This window comes from Carlito syrichta, unplaced genomic scaffold, assembly GCF_000164805.1.
Source record: "Carlito syrichta isolate Samal-C Ts95f unplaced genomic scaffold, Tarsius_syrichta-2.0.1 Scaffold307975, whole genome shotgun sequence".
NCBI lineage: Eukaryota > Metazoa > Chordata > Mammalia > Primates > Tarsiidae > Carlito > Carlito syrichta.
Genome location: NW_007252071.1, coordinates 131446 through 147865, shown reverse-complemented (window position 1 = coordinate 147865; position 16420 = coordinate 131446). Strand labels below are relative to the sequence as shown.

The window sequence follows — 16420 nt, the reverse complement described above, 5'->3', positions numbered from 1 at the left end:
GGAACTACAGGCGCGCGCTACCACGCCTGGCTGATTTTTTGATTTATTGTAGAGATGCGGTCTCGCCAAGTTGCCCAGGCGGGGGCTTGAACCCGCAGGATCAGGCAGTCCGCTCACCTAGGCCTCCCAAATCGCTGGGATTACAGGCTGAGCCACCGAGCCCGGCCGTGAAAATATTTTTAATATATTGGATCAAATAAAACCTATTATTAAAACTAATTTCAACTTTTCATTTTTAGTTTTTTTAATGTGACTGCCAGAAATTTAAAATCTATATATACAACTTGCATTGCACATCTGTTAGAAAGTGCTGTCTTACAAAGTTAGGAAAAACTTGCCTGAGGAAGTGACCTGTCCAGTTTTATCCTGACTGTTGGGTATTTGAGTGACTAGCAGATTAATTATGATTGAAAAAGGAGAATGCTTGTAGTGTCTCAAAATCACCTTAAAAATAAAAATAAATATTAGTTATGTGTCTGCAAAAAATTTTAACTTAAAAATATGTTGCTACTTGATCACAAATTTTACGCTTTTAGGTAAGTTTTTCCATTTTCAACTTGACATTTACTGTTTCAGAGAAACCCTGTGGTTTTCCTCATGTGGAAAATGGAAGGATTGCTCAGTATTACTATACTTTTAAAAGCTTTTACTTTCCAATGAGTATAGACAAAAAATTGTCATTTTTCTGCTTGGCTGGTTACACAACTGAAACCGGGAAACAAGAAGAGCGAACCACATGCACAGCAGAAGGCTGGTCTCCAGAACCAAGGTGCTTCAGTAAGTCAGCTGAATGTGATAACACAGGGGTTACAATACTCACATAAATTTGTTTATGAAAATAAGGTTTCAGTAGTAGGAATTTTTGTAGGTATGAACAAAATTACTGGCAAACTGCCATTTTTTACAAAATGAAGGCATAGTATGAAATTATGTAAATAATGCTTTTACATTAAAATATTATTTTGTTTGTTTTTAATAAAATCCTGTAAAAGGAACAGGAAATTCCTATCTATCACATTGCAAGAGACAGGGATGTAATTTAGTAACTTTAAGTAATGAGAAACTTACATAAATAATTATGCATAAGAAGTCAGAAAATGCGTAAGACACACCTCAGGAAGGACAAGATTGCTACTCACATGCTTTGTCATTTGCAAGCCTTTTCTCTCCTTTGTATGTCAATTTCTCTCATAATATTCATTGAAAAAAATTGGTTTATCTGAGTTTTGAGTTCAAATTTGTCAGTCTACATTATGTCAAGCTATTGACTGGCTTACATTGGGTCATGTGAACTTTCATGAGCTAAGAAGAATTCCCCAAGCTCTGTTTTCCACAGTAAGGGGCTTTGACTGAGTCCATTTCATTTAGAAAAGAAAATTTGATATGTTGGTTACTGTGACTGATCTAGTAAACATGTAAATGTGGTAGGAGCAGGAGTGACTGTAAGAACTAAGATTAGTAAATACAATGAAAGTCAATGTCAAATTCAATCCATTTTTCAAAAGAAATTTAGGCAGGTAATCCCAAAATTAAATTAAATTAAGGAATTATAAAATGAAAACTATATCTTTCTCATTCAAATTCCAGCTAAGAGTAATTTTGTACTTTTGCCTTAATTCTACAATTTGTTAAAAAAAATAAAAGAAGATTAATTTTGTCATCATGTTAAGCAAATAAACATTTTTTTCCTATAGAAAAGTGCGCTAAGCCTGATCTCAGAAATGGTTATATCTCTGATTTAAAGTTACTATACAAAATTCAAGAAAGCATGCGTTATGGTTGTGACTCAGGTTATAAAACCCCTGAAGGAAAGGATGAAGAAGTGGTTCAATGTCTTTCTGATGGATGGTCTTCCCAACCAACCTGTAGGGGAGAACACGGTATGTGTGTAAGATTCATTTTCTAAAACTGAAGATAAGAGTCTGTGAGACTAGTACTTTCTTATATTGATAAACATTTTTACTTAATATAATTTTTTAATTATAATTTCCAGTGTGGAAAGTGGATATTATATTGCTTTTTTCAATTTTCAGTAGTTCCCACTTTGGACTAATACAAAGGAATTGGGATGGAATAAAATGAAAGAAACTTAATAAACTTATTTTCTTGCAACATATATACATCTCTATTTTCTTTATTGTAGGAGAATTTGAGATTATGCACATTCTTTTATATCATAAACCAATGTCTGTTATGCTTGAAAATTATTCAATAATTTGACTATACAGTCTCTGTTAGTATGTTGTAAGTTGTTTAAAGTGCACAAATCTGTAGATGGCACATACACAAAAAATTGCTACTGCAAAAGTCTTCAGCTGAATTGTCACCTTTGGCCAAGACAGGTGAGAATTTTAAAAATACAAGACTGACAGAGTTAGATCACAAGTGTATTGAAAAAAGAAAATGGAGAGGCAAAGGCATTTTGATTATTTTCCAATTTTTCCAAGAGTTGTCTTTGCCATATATTCTTAAGATTCAGTGAAAATAGATTTTGGGATTTTGTTTTAATATTCTAGGTTATTAATGAAGTTCATGAAATAAATACTTTAAAACATATTTTTAGAAACATGTTTGGCTCCTGAATTATATAATGGAAATTATTCCACAACACAGAAAACCTTCAAAGTGAATGAAATAGTACAATACGTATGTGCTCCTGGCTACTACACAGCTGGAGGAAAGAAGATAGAGGAGGTGGAGTGTCACACATACGGATGGTCTCTCACACCGAAATGCACCAGTAGGTTCTCATTTTGAATAAAATCTGATTCACTCCAAAAGTTTTCTCTCATAGAGAAGTGTATGTAAGTTGCCATGTTTATTCTTAATTTTCCTACTTTTTTATTGATAGTAGGTTTTGATCATTTAAAGTTCTCAAGTAGAAAAATATATTTTAGCTCACAGAATTAAATTAGAGTAAACCTAATGTCATTTACTAAATGTATAAAATGAATTCCTAAGTTTTTATTATTTAAAACAGAAAATTGCAAATTTATTAGTTTTTATTTCAGATATGGCATGTATGTAGTAAATGAATTTGTTCTTGCAGAAAAAATAAACACTTCTTTGTATTTCATTCATTCTTTTTAGAATTGAAGTGCTCTTCTTTAAGATTAATAGAAAATGGTTATTTTCATCCTGTAAAGCAGATCTATGAAGAAGGAGATGTAGTTCAGTTTTTCTGTCATGCAAATTATTATCTGAGTGGATCTGATTTAATTCAATGCTATAACTTTGGTTGGTACCCAGAATCTCCTGTATGTGAAGGTAAATTTTAAAATTTCACACTCACAAATAACATGCCGTGTCTTTATCAGGTTTAATCTCTATGAGCTCTGACAAAATGTGGTGATATCTAACTGTTTTTCGAGTACCATGTTTATTTTATTTATTTTGCTTTTCACTTTCATTTATTGATTGATTTTTAAGATGAGCTTTCATTTTGTTTCCCAGGCTGGTCTTGAACTTCTGGGCTCAAGCAATCTTCCTGCCTTGGCCTCCCAAGGTACTGGGATTACAGGCTTGAGACACCACACCCAGCTATGAGTACTATTAAAAAAAAAATATTGTCTTTTAAATCAGTGCTATTTTCGGCAACCTTTAATATATTTCATCTGAAGAAATCTTAAGTTTTGTGTTAGTTTGAGGGGTGATTATATCTTTTAAATGTATTATTTAGAAATCTCTATTATAAATTGTGAATCTCTTATTATAATGAATAACTTGTCTGATTCGAAATTTTAGTAGATCTATTTTATTTATCCCAATCTGGTAGCTTTGTGAAGATGCTTTGCTTTCTCTTAATTGGACACATATTTCCTGATGTGAAAATCTTATCTTCAAAATAGTGGAGTAGAGAGCAGAAAAAGCAAAGGAATGTTACCCAGAAGTAAAAGTGAAAAATGAGGTCATCTAGTAAGAGCTATCCAAAATGAAATAGCTAGCATTACATTTTTCTCACCAGATGTGTTTAAGAAGATGGTATGGTGGCCTGTTAGGAGACACCAATTGAGTAGTTAGTTAAATGGACCTACTATGGAATATGAAGAAGTTATTAGTCTAGCAGAGAAAACAGATATGAAAAACCATTGCTATAATGTAACAAATGGTATAATAAAATCAGGTACACAGTGTTTGAATAAACATTAAAGATTCTGATATGTTGTTTTGTTGTGGAATAGCATTCACAGAAGTGATGAATATTTGATACGGATATAAAATATGAATAGGAGTTTGAGGATTAGGAGGGGTGGGAAGAGGTAAAGGTCTTGATAGTTGTTATTTTCTCTGTAATGTAGTATATAATGTCACTGATGACAGACAGGTAAGAGACATGAAAGTGCATAAAATAGAGAGTGGTAAAGATTTGAGAAAAGAGCTAGGAAAAATGAAGGAGGGAGCTGACCAGGAGTAGGCGGTGGAATTGCCCAGAACTGTCGTAATTCTCTAAATGCACTTAACAACACCTTTATTGATTTTGTGATTTTTCATTTATGTTTGACAGCTTTGTGTAACAGTAGAGGGGAAGATTGCTAGCACATTTTTCTGTAGTATATTATTTCAAAAATAAATGGCAGCTCTAACTAACTAATGCCTATTACATATCTCCTACCCCATCCAAATTAGTTAGCATGCCAATATGTCTGTTATTTTTTCAAGTAAATAGTCATTAGATATAGGAGACTCAATCTAGTAGGCTGAATAATTTCTCCTCCATTCCTCCCAAAATATATGCATATCCTAATCCCTGGAACCACTAAGTGTCACCTTATATGGCAAATAAATTTTATAGTTAAAAATCTTGAGGTAGAAATATTATCTGGAAGTACCTACATGTAATGTGGAACCTACATGTAATCATAGATATCCTTATAAAAGGGAGCCAAAGGGAGATTTTACTTACAAAAGAGTTAGTAGGAGATTTGACAATGAAAGCTACAGCTTGAAGTGATATGAAGAAGTAATCAAGAGCCAAGGAAAACAGGTATTTTCCAGAAGTTTCTGAGAACAGGCAAAATAGTCGATTCTCCTCTAAAGCCACCAGAAGAAATGGAACCCTCCTCATACCTTGATTTTAGCCAAGTGCAAGTGATTGTGGACTCATGGCTTCCAGCACTGTAAAAGAATAAACATGTGTTGTTTTAAGCCACTAAATTGTGGTAATTTGTCACAGCAGCACTAGAAAACTAATACAGTCAGTATTTTAGAGCAGGAGATTTTAATTAAGAAAGGCATGGGTTCAAGAACAGATCTACCGCCTACTACTAATTTCCTTACTATATAAGTTTTAGTTTCTTTATCTATAATATGGAATAAATAATAGTTTCTTCTTAAATAGTTACTTTAGTACCAAAGAAGATAAGGAATATAGAATACTTCCTGCTTTAGTATTCTATCGGACATAACAATGTTACCACAAACCTGGCAGCTTAAAACAACACAACTGTATTATTATTGCACAATGTCTGTACGTCATGAGTCTAGTTCCTCTGCATCAATGTCTAACAAAGATGCAAAGAGTCAGTAGGACAACATCTGAGGCTGGACTGGACAACAATCTTCTTCCATGCTCGTAGTTGTTGGCAGAGTTCAGGGCTTTGCAGGTTGCTGAACGGAGAACCTCAGTTTCTTGCTGGTTGTCAGCTGGAGACAGCCCTCTACCCGTTGCCTCGCAGCTCTCCCTATTTGGACGTTCACAATGTGGCGGCTTGCTTCTTCAAAACTAGCAGGGGGAGAGTCTCCCAGCAAGAATGACATTACAATTCCATGGTTACATCTTTGTGGTATTCCATAGGCTAGAAACAAGTCACAGGCCCGCTCATGGAGTGGGGCATAACACAAGAAAGTGAACATCGCGAGGAGATGACCCAAAAGGTGCTCCTAGAATCTGCCTGTCATACTCTTTCGGATGCTTAGCATTCTTATTAAATCTTTATTTTTTGTAATTAAATGATAAAATATGTGGTTATTTGTCCACAAGGAAGAAGAAATCGATGTCCTCCTCCACCACTGCCTCTAAACTCCAAAATTCAAACACATTCAACAACTTACCGTCATGGAGAAATAGTTCATATAGAGTGTGAACTTAATTTTGAGATTCAGGGGTCAGAAGAAATACATTGTAAAAATGGAAAATGGACAGAACCTCCAAAATGCATTGGTTGGTAACACCTTGAATAAGCTTTCCCTAAAATGAAATCTGCAGCTATAGCCAAATAGCCTCTTCTCTTTAAATTGTACCTTTTTAGAAGGAAAGGAGAAGGTAGCATGTGAGGAACCACCCTCCATTGAGAATGGTATGGCAAACCTACACTCTAAGATTTATTACAATGGGGATAAAGTGACATATGGATGTGATAGCGGCTACTATCTTCATGGATCAAATGAGATAACTTGTATTCATGGAAAATGGACACATCACCCTGAGTGTGTTGGTATGTATGCCACCTTTAGCATCAACAGTTCAGCCTCTGGTCTAAAAATTTCCATTCTCTCTATTTAACCCATGTACTCCTAGCAAGAGAGAACAGCTTACAACAGTTAGAAACACATTGCTACTGCATCTACTTGGCTACTTTTTGTGTGTGTGTATGAAATCATCTGTAGAATTTAAGCCAATGTAAAGAGTTTGGAAACTAAAATAACCTTTTGACTACATTAGTTATCTGACCTGTATCATGCCATGACCCGTGACCTTTAAGTGACAGCAAATAAGTGATGACATGCTTCATTAGACAAGTAAATAAGAGCATGTTGGATTGAGTGGCTGGCCATAAACATGATCTACTTCCTCTTCCAGTATTTCCTACAAAGTCAAGAGAGAGCAGCCTATTCCTGACTTTGGGCAAGTCTGCTGGTAATTTGCATCGGGCCACTCTGCACCTTACATCTCCTGAGACATGCCCCTGCTCTTGCAATTTATTGAAGGGCACCGCCAGGCTACTATCATTCCTGAGTTCTACCCTTCCCATCATCCTTCTCATTTCTTGATCAGATCCTAGAGAACTCTCCAAGACCATGTTTATGTAGGATATTTATTGCATAAGACAAAAGCTGTGAAGGATGCTAAAGAAATCAGCAGAGTGAAAGATTATAAAGGGAGAGAAAAAAATAGACTATTTCATTAATGGGTTGATTGAGACCTGAGATGAAGATGAATGACTAGAAAGAAAATAAAAGTGGATGATGCCAAAGAGAAGTTTTAGAATGGACCGTGGTCTTTAGGCTGAAGAACATAGTTTCCCTTTTGTTTTGTTTTGTTTTGTTTTTTGAGTTGGAGAGTCACTTCGTTGCCCAGGCTGGAGTGAAATGGCACATTCATGGTCACACCAACGTTGACTTGCTGGGCTCAGGTGATCCTTCTACCTCAGTCTTCCACCTTTTTTAGATTTTAATATTTATTTCATAATTCCTTCACAATCATGAAGAGAAAAATATGCACACTTGTTTGTAGGCAAAACACTTGCTGTTTATTGTTGCTTAATTTCTAATGTTTAAAAAATCAATCATACTCAATTATGTAGTACAAATATTGAGATACTATAGTAAGGTAACATTATTATGATATTATTATATTTTATGAGCTAATATTAATTTTACAATGACCTCTTTCTTAGAAAATAATGAAAATTGTAAGCCTCCACCTACTGTAATAAATGGAGCTCTTGTGGATTTGTTATTGGCAAGTTATACAACAGGATCCTCAGTGGAATACAGATGCAATGAATATTACTTATTGAAAGGATCAAAAATATCTCATTGTGAGCAAGGAAAATGGTCATCCCCACCTGTTTGCTTAGGTAAGAAAGGGAGTACACTGAATTTCTTTTACTATTATGTTTGTATTTCATGTGATTTTCTTATAATGCTTTATATCATTGAAGTGATGATTTTGTATAAGCTTTTCCCTAAATACTTTCCCTCTCATTTACATAGAAAATTCCTAACATCTTATTGTCTAGAATTATATTAGTTCTTATCCCATTTCTTCTTTTTATTGTGGTAAAATGCATACGATGTAAAATTTATTATTTTGGCCATTTTCAGTGTACACCTCAGGAACATTCATATATTCACATTTTTGCGACCAATTACTTTTTATGTAGACTTTCTTCTAACTGAAATTTCCCCTCTCACTAGCTTTCAATGTCTTTGCTTGTATTACCCTCAGAATGTTATTTGGAAAGAAGAATAATCAGTCCAATTCTTTCCTTAGTAGATCATATTGCTAATAGCTTATTTGCCACCATATCCTCACCCGACTGGACAGCTTTGTTACATCTTATTGATAGTATAAAATTGTTTTTTAATGACTTAGAGAATAAAAATAGTCTTCTAAACTTTTTTACACAAACACACCACATAAAATTTGCAAAAATGCTATCATACCATACAGATGAATATATCTTAGGTTATTTTCACTTCAAATATATTATTAACATGGTGTCATACTTTAAAATATATATTTTAATGGTGTCATAGTGTTTCATAATGCAGATACACCATAATTAATTTAACTAATCACTTTATTGATGGATGTTTAGTGTCCAATATTTTAATAAATATTGTCCAAGCAGTACATTTTATAAATATTTATTCAGTCAAATCATTTTTATTAAAAATTAAAATATATTTATTTTGTTCATGTTTTATTTTCTTATCATTTCATGAATTTCCAAATCATGAAATCTGGAATTTTAACTGGTTTTCTATAATTGACCAATTGTCAATCAGAAAATTTATTCTGATTTATAAGCCTACCATAAGTGATTTAAAATAGTAGCTGTTTTACTCTTTCTTAACTATTTTAATCTTGAGTTATTTTGTTAAGTCAGTAGGCACAATTATTTTAATTTGATTTATTTAAGTATTAATCAATGGAGAATTTTTCAGTTTTCTAGTGGCTATATGTTTTCTTTTTATGCATTGATTGTTCATAGTTTAGTCATTTTTTCATACTCATAAGATCTTTATCAATATAAATTATATTATTCACTTGAGAATCATATATATTGTAGGTATTTTTAATTTTCATTTTTAGTGTTTTAAAATATGCATATGTTTAAGATTTAAGTCCTGAGTACTCTCAACCTTTTGTTTGCAGTTTTTGCCTTTCAAGCAAATCTTAGGATGCTGTTTCCATTCAAATTCAGATACATCTTCACTTATAATTTTTCTGTTATTCATCTATATTTTGATATTAAATTTTTGATGATGTGATTGATATTGAGTTGAATGGAAGTATAGTAATCTCTGGGGATAGAGGCTAGTTTACAATTGTAAAGTAAAACCCAGTAATGAAGCAAGCTATTTGTAAGAAATTAAAAAATGGAAAGGAATATAGCATTCTGTACCTGAAACAATTGCCTCAAGACAGTTAGACTATCCGATGCTAATGAATCAAAGCAAATTCTGAGTGAAAGTCAATCTGCAATCACAGCAAAATGAGAAATCTTTGTACATCTTGCTTATCTGTTGAAATTTGAAAAATTATCACTACAAATTCAGACAACAGTGTGATAAGGAATAGAATTTTCTCTCTGTGAATTATTGTTACAGGCATAATGTACCTCTCTAACCTCTTGCTACTTGTCTTTTCCGCTCTCACTATTCCAGTTACTCTCGTCTCCTTTTTCTTCTGCAAACAAGCCACGTGTGCTCTCACCTCATCTTTGCATTGGTTGTTCCCTCTGCCTGGAAAACCTTCTATCAGAAAATGACATGCTTCACTCTGTGAACTTCTTCAAGATTTTGTGCAAATATTACTCTTATTTAGGACTACACCAATCACCTTGTTTTAAAGTGCAAGCTCCTTTCCCGAGCCCTTTCTACATGTCCCTTCCATTTTTTTCATCTAGTTTATCATATGCTATAGTTTAAAGATAACCACAAATTATAGATGGATGTATTTGTTATATTTATTATTCATTGTGAATGTTTCTCCCAGTTAGAAGGCAAACTCCATAAGGGCAGGGGTTTTTAGTTTATTTATTGATATACCTATATCAAGTGGCAGTTTCTCTATAAATATTTATTCAGTGAATATATTTTTGAATTCAAGGTTTTTATTTTATAGAAAGAAAATAATTATTAACTTAAATGTTTTAAATAAAGTGGTCTTAATTTATGACATAATGAAGACAATAAGAAATGCATAAATTTATTTGATAGTAATAAAGTATATATTTTCTCATATATGTATGAATTGCTTTAATAATGATAAATGTAAAATATTGCTTTTGGTGCCTGTCATAATTTAATATATATCATTTTTATATTTGTCAGATGAGGAAATCATTTAAAACAACATTTTGTTTTTCAGAACCGTGTACTGTTAATGTGGATAACATGAACAGAAATAACATAGAGATGAAGTGGAACTATGAAGGAAAAGTCTTACATGGAGATTTAATAGATTTTGTATGTAAACAGGGATATGACTTATCTCCATCAGCCCAATTGTCTGAGTTATCTGTGCAGTGCAATAGAGGAGAAGTGAAATATCCTCTATGTGTCAGAAAAGGTAAAAAAAATAAAAAGTATTTTCTTTCTTACTTGATCAGAATTTCTTACTTGATCAATATCTTCCACTTAGGTTGAAAGTTTATATTTATGACCCTAAGCAATTCACCACTATCATCTTCTAATCTATGAAACTGAGAGTAATCCAACTTGCAATTTCCAGTCAGTTATATGCACCTAAATAGGATGGCTATTCTGACATTTTTAAGTCCAATACGTCAATTTTATGAAGGAAAAAATATCAAAAGTTTTTCATAAATGTCATCAGCTTATCAGACAATTGATCAGCCCTATGTGAACACAACAACACTGAACAACACTTTATTTAAGATTTGTTGGAGACTATTGTCTCACAAAAGAACTTGATGCACAGTGTGAGAAATTTTATGTATTCCCTGGATATGGAAACAATTACTTTTAATAAGAAAAAAAAAAGGAAAAGGAAGGCAATACATATAGAAAGCATGGATTAAAGAGAAATCTAAACTTTCACTTTGGGTTAGATAAAAAGGGAAAAAGAGACTGGGCACCAGTGGCTCACACTGTAATCCCAGCACTTTGGAAGGCCGAGACAGGAGGCTTGAGCCCAGGTGTTTGAGACTAGCCTAGGCAACATAGCCAGACCTTGTCTCTACAAAAAAATCAAAGAATTAACCGTGCATGGTGGTGCATGCCTATAGTTCTTGGGAGATTGAGGCAGAGGGATCTTCTGAGTCCAAGAAGTTGAGGCTATGGTAAGCTGTGATCCTCTCACTGCACTCCAGCCTGGGCAACAACTCCACTTCAAAAAAGAGAGAAAGAGACAGAGAGAGAAAAATAAATCATAACTGTGAACACTTTGATAGATTTATATATGTATTTAAATATTATAACTTGATATATGTATTTAAATATTATAACTTGTGATTCTCATTGTAAAAATAAGTTATATATTATGATATTGTCGGAAAATGTTTTTAATATTTAAAAAGTGTTTGAGAACTGTCTAAAAAAATGCCTTTATATGAAATATCTGATTTTATTTCTGTAGCAATTATAAAAGCACTGGATACTCATTATAGCAATTCATTGTATACTTTAAACTTATTTTTTCAGAATCTAAAGAAAAGTGTGCATCTCCTCCAGTTATTAAAAATGGAGTCATTGTTGGTTCAACAATAGGCACCTATGAAAATGGTTCCTCAATAGAGTACACGTGTTTTGATCACCATTTCCTACAAGGGTCTAGGGAGATCTATTGTTTAGAGGGAGTTTGGACTATGCCACCACTATGTTTAGGTAGGTAGTACTAGATATACCTCTATTTAATAAAGTAAAAGTGTATATTTTTAAACTTTCTGTTATATTATTTTAATGTGGTTATTTAATCATTGATATACGTTTTTTCCTCTAGATCATAAATAACTATAGTCTAGTTTGCTTTAATAAGTATTTGTTAAGTGCAGATCTTGTATCAGGTACTAGTTTGGTTTGGGGCTATAAGATGAATAGGCCATAGTGGTATGGGTAATCATATTAATAGTCATAATTCAGTGTAATTGGTACTGCAATAGAATACATGAATACAATGGGGGAGCAAAGATAGAAATAGTCATCTCAATATAAAAAGGTAAAGCATGTGAGTACTTTATTAGTAAGACATCCTAATAAAAATAACTGTATTACAAGGCCCTCTGAGGCATTAAATAGTGTATCTATATATAATAAAATTCCTTTGTCTCCAATGATGACTTTTGCTTATTTTTATTATCATATTTCATTGGCTTAGCATTTCAGTACAATGTTGAATGGAAGAGATACTGGATATCTTTATTTGTTTCCCAGTCTCATAAGTAAACTTTTAATAATTTATCTTCAAGTGTTAGATTCTTTTTAAAAATCAAGTTTAAGATGTAGACATTTTCTCTTTCTATTTTGCTAGGAGTGTAATTTTTTTTTTTTTGAGTTGGAGTCTCACTCCCTCGCCCAGACTGGAGGGCAGCGGCCGCTCCCGGCCCCCACAGCCTCGACCTGCTGGGCTCCGGCGATCCTTCCGCCTCAGCCCTCCAAGTAGCTGGAATTACAGGCACGTGCTACCACACCTGGCTCATTTTGATTTATTGTGGAGATGAAGTCTCACCAAGTTGCCCAGGCGGGTCTCGAACCCTCGGGCTCAGGCAATCCACTCACCTTAGCCTCCCAAGGCACGGGATTACAGGCTGAGCCACCGAAACCGGCTAGGAGTGTATTTTTTAGAATCTTCAATGGGTTTTTAATTTTAGCAATATCTGTTGAAATAGAAAGTAAAAAAAAGTAATATGACTATTACTTTTGTTTTTTATTGAAAATTTAGTGAATTATATCACTTTTTTTTTTTACACTGCAGCATGGTTATAGTTCAGTAGGAAATCTCACATGGTTTTGATAAATTATGCTTTTTATATGTTGTTAGAATTTATTTATAATATTTTACTTAGAATCACTCTTTTTTCTAGCATATCAAGCCTGTATACACTGTAGGCCTGTTAGTCACTTCATAATCTTGGTTTTATCAGATCCATTGTCATAGAATTGCAATGCTTGTGTTTGAGTAAATCTTATTTTACTTGATAATAGCCCCAGAGAACAAGAGTAGTGATGCTTGGATATACCAGAGTAGTTTTCTTAGTGAAAAGGTGAAAGTTCTTGACTTTATAAGAAAATAAAAATAAATGTATACCGAGGTTGCTAAGATCCATGAAAAAGAATTAATCTTATGCCTATGAAATTGTGAAGAAGAAAAAAGAAACTTATGATAGTGTTGCTGTTAGTTTTTAATGCTAGGTCATCTAGGAGGCAAATAAAGACATAAGAAACTCATTTTCTGAAGAAGTTTGATATTTGAAAACTATCAATGGTTTTATTACAGGAAAAAAAATCAAAGAGGTTTGTTGAGTATCCTAATACATAATTTAAGTTTTTAAAATTTGTTTTAATACATATGAGAAAGGACATAATAATACTTTTAATGCTTAGTCTAATCCTGATGTTCTTTAACTACACATTTAAAAAAGAAGAAACTGTCAACCACTTTGGATGATATAAAGTTATAAGGTTTGGGTTGATGTTGAAAACCTAGCTTGTTTCTACATTTCCATAAAATATCATCTATTTGGCAATCATTGATTCATCTCATGAGTATTTTATTTGAATGTTCTGAAGAAGAAAAGGGGAAAAGAATGTTATTTTAATAACTGTTAGATCATCAGTGCTTCTAAAAAACACCTTTTTTTTTTTTGTGGTTTGCTATCTTCAAAAAACCTAATGGCATAAAAATAAGATTGGCAGGATATAACCTTTCTCCAAATCAAGGTCATCATGGGTAGGCAACATAATAATTCTTGTTAGTACCAAGATTATCAAAATAGTTTTCTTCTTCTTTTTCCCCCCAGAACCTTGCACATTATCTTCTGACGACATGGAAAAGAATAATTTACTCCTGAAATGGAATTTTGACAATAGACCATATATTTTCCATGGCGAGTATATTGATTTTCTTTGTAGGGGAGGTACTTATGTAGTTAAGTCCTCTATTATTGGATCTGAACTTCGAGTGCAATGTGACAGAGGGCAGTTAAATTATCCAAGATGTATTCCAAGAGAAAGGTAAGATGAGAATTGCACCTTCAGCTGTTTCTTTTTGTAGACTATTATTTAAGAGTTGCATTTATTATAAATTTTATAATATTATGTGCTATAACATTGCTACTTTATGGTCTTTGAAAAACAAAGAATCATAATTTTTTTATTTTTTTAAACCAAGCAAACGCCTAGGAATCTTAATTAATTGAACAATTTTCTGAGTTGTTTGAAGTCAAAGCAGTGTTTACCATTTGATATTTATGACACCTTGACAATTGGAAACATAAGTTATTTTATATGTGTAATATTTGAATGTGCAAAAAATAACCTACATGCTCTAAGATGAGCTAAAAATCACATTTTTTCTTGCTTCTAGTATAAGCTCATGGGTAATTACTAAAGTTTGGGAAATACAGTTGTCTAACCCTTTTTCTGAGGCAAGAGCATATTAGTAATAATGATTAAAATTATAGTATTTATTTTCAGGACTACAGTTGTATATAACTATTTAGAATCACTTATTGAAACATTTCCTGATGTGACAACTTAAAATATATATTTTCTATTAATTAGTAAAATAATCTTGTACTTTTCTTAGAAAAATATTTTAAAAGTACAATAAGATGATGTCAACCATATTATATCATCAGAATTTTGACACTTTTGAAGATATAGTATGAAATGGAATATATATTATTTTGTCCAACTAGGAATATTAAAAACAAACAAAACTACTGGCAAAGTTCATCTGGTCCTGCTTTAATATTTGTAAACAATGAACTATATGAACTATATAATATCAACTTTTAGATACTTTTAAACACCCTAGAAAAAAATTCATAAGACATACATTGATGGAAAATTTTATTATTTATAATTTTTATTTTTAACTGTGATAAAATCAGGGAAGAAAAAATTCTATATGTTTTAGTATAACATGAATTTCTCATTTCCAGGATAAAATGAAGCATATAGCTTAGAAAAAAATTGTAAAAAATGGTGAGTTAGTGTAGTAAATAATATTGGGTTTCTAAAAAGTTGTATTATTTACCAAGTATAATTACTTGCACTTATTAGTACTTAAAACAATGACTTATTATATAACCTGTTGAAAAGTTTAAGATGGTAAAAAATGCTTAACTAGCATTGATGCTTATTTCAAAAATCTCTCTCTTTTTCATCAAGGATTCTGTCTTATCAAGAACCCCTGAGGACCTAAAAATGAGTAGCAGAAAGATTCTAACACATCATAAAATATTTTATAAAATATAATTTTTTAATAGAAATGTGCTGAGTTACAAACCTGTAAGTTTTTACTTGCTTAAAAATTTGAATCTAAATAGTTCATGCTGAATGCTTTCTTTATCTATAAATAAAAACCAAAAAATGTTGTTGCTTTATTTCTAGTTTGGATGATTTGACATAACCAAATCTGTATTTCATATCCTCCATCTGTTAAAAGTTGATCTACATACCAAAATATTTTTATTTTCTAATGCCTATTGACTAGACTATATAATTGCCTTCAATATACTGTTTGTGCAAAACTTTTGCATTCATATTTTTTCTTTATCATCTTCATTAATGTTAAAGCTTTCTGTCATTTTAAATTCAATGTTTATGTTAATATGAAGAACCAAACACACGAGAAAAGAAACTATATGTTATTGTAGTGAATTTACCTTATTAAATGCAGAAGAGACTACTCTTCAGACTTTCTAAATGTAAAGAACTTTTAAAATTAACTGTAACATTTGCAACCACGTTGTTTGTAGGATAGTGTACTACCCATGTGTTCAAATATTATTAAAGGAATACATACCAAAAAAGAATGACCCTTGCCACTTTAATATTTTACATTTTTCAAGTATTTTTTTAAAAAATCAGACAATTGTTGAGATCACGAAGACTACGAAATCTGAAGTCGTTGGGACCTACAAACACCAGAAAATGACAGTGTCAACATGACCAAGGTCTTTCAGAGACCTGAAACTGTGACATTGTCACTTTTCATTTGAAGTTCCAGTTCTACTTCCAATTGTTCTTTCAGCTCATTTATAAGCATATGTTATAGCATTATCTGGTTACTGATAATAACCAGATACCAAAAATTCTATGATGACTTGTCATTGGTACTAGAACAATGTATTTTATTCTCTATAAGCTATCCAGTTCAGTCTAACTCAAAAACTTAGTTTCTCATTATGATGACATTTTTCAAACCTTCAACTTACAATTCTCTACTGCTGAGTTATGAAGTAACTTCTCCTGGAAATGAAGCCACAGTTAGATCCACCTG

The 16420-nt window shown here is 32.2% G+C and overlaps 1 protein-coding gene across 1 annotated transcript; it reads left to right on the top strand.

Annotated features, from left to right (window-relative positions):
* Window positions 1-576: 576 nt before the first annotated feature.
* F13B (coagulation factor XIII B chain) lies at window positions 577-15340 on the top strand (the record flags this gene model as incomplete). Its single annotated transcript, XM_008064725.1, has 11 exons — window positions 577-777; window positions 1695-1880; window positions 2564-2740; window positions 3091-3267; window positions 5981-6160; window positions 6249-6434; window positions 7617-7799; window positions 10322-10522; window positions 11617-11799; window positions 13932-14145; window positions 15307-15340. Coding segments are annotated over 11 exons (1922 nt in total), but the record flags the coding sequence as incomplete, so codon positions are not given.
* Between the last annotated feature and the right edge of the window lie 1080 nt (window positions 15341-16420).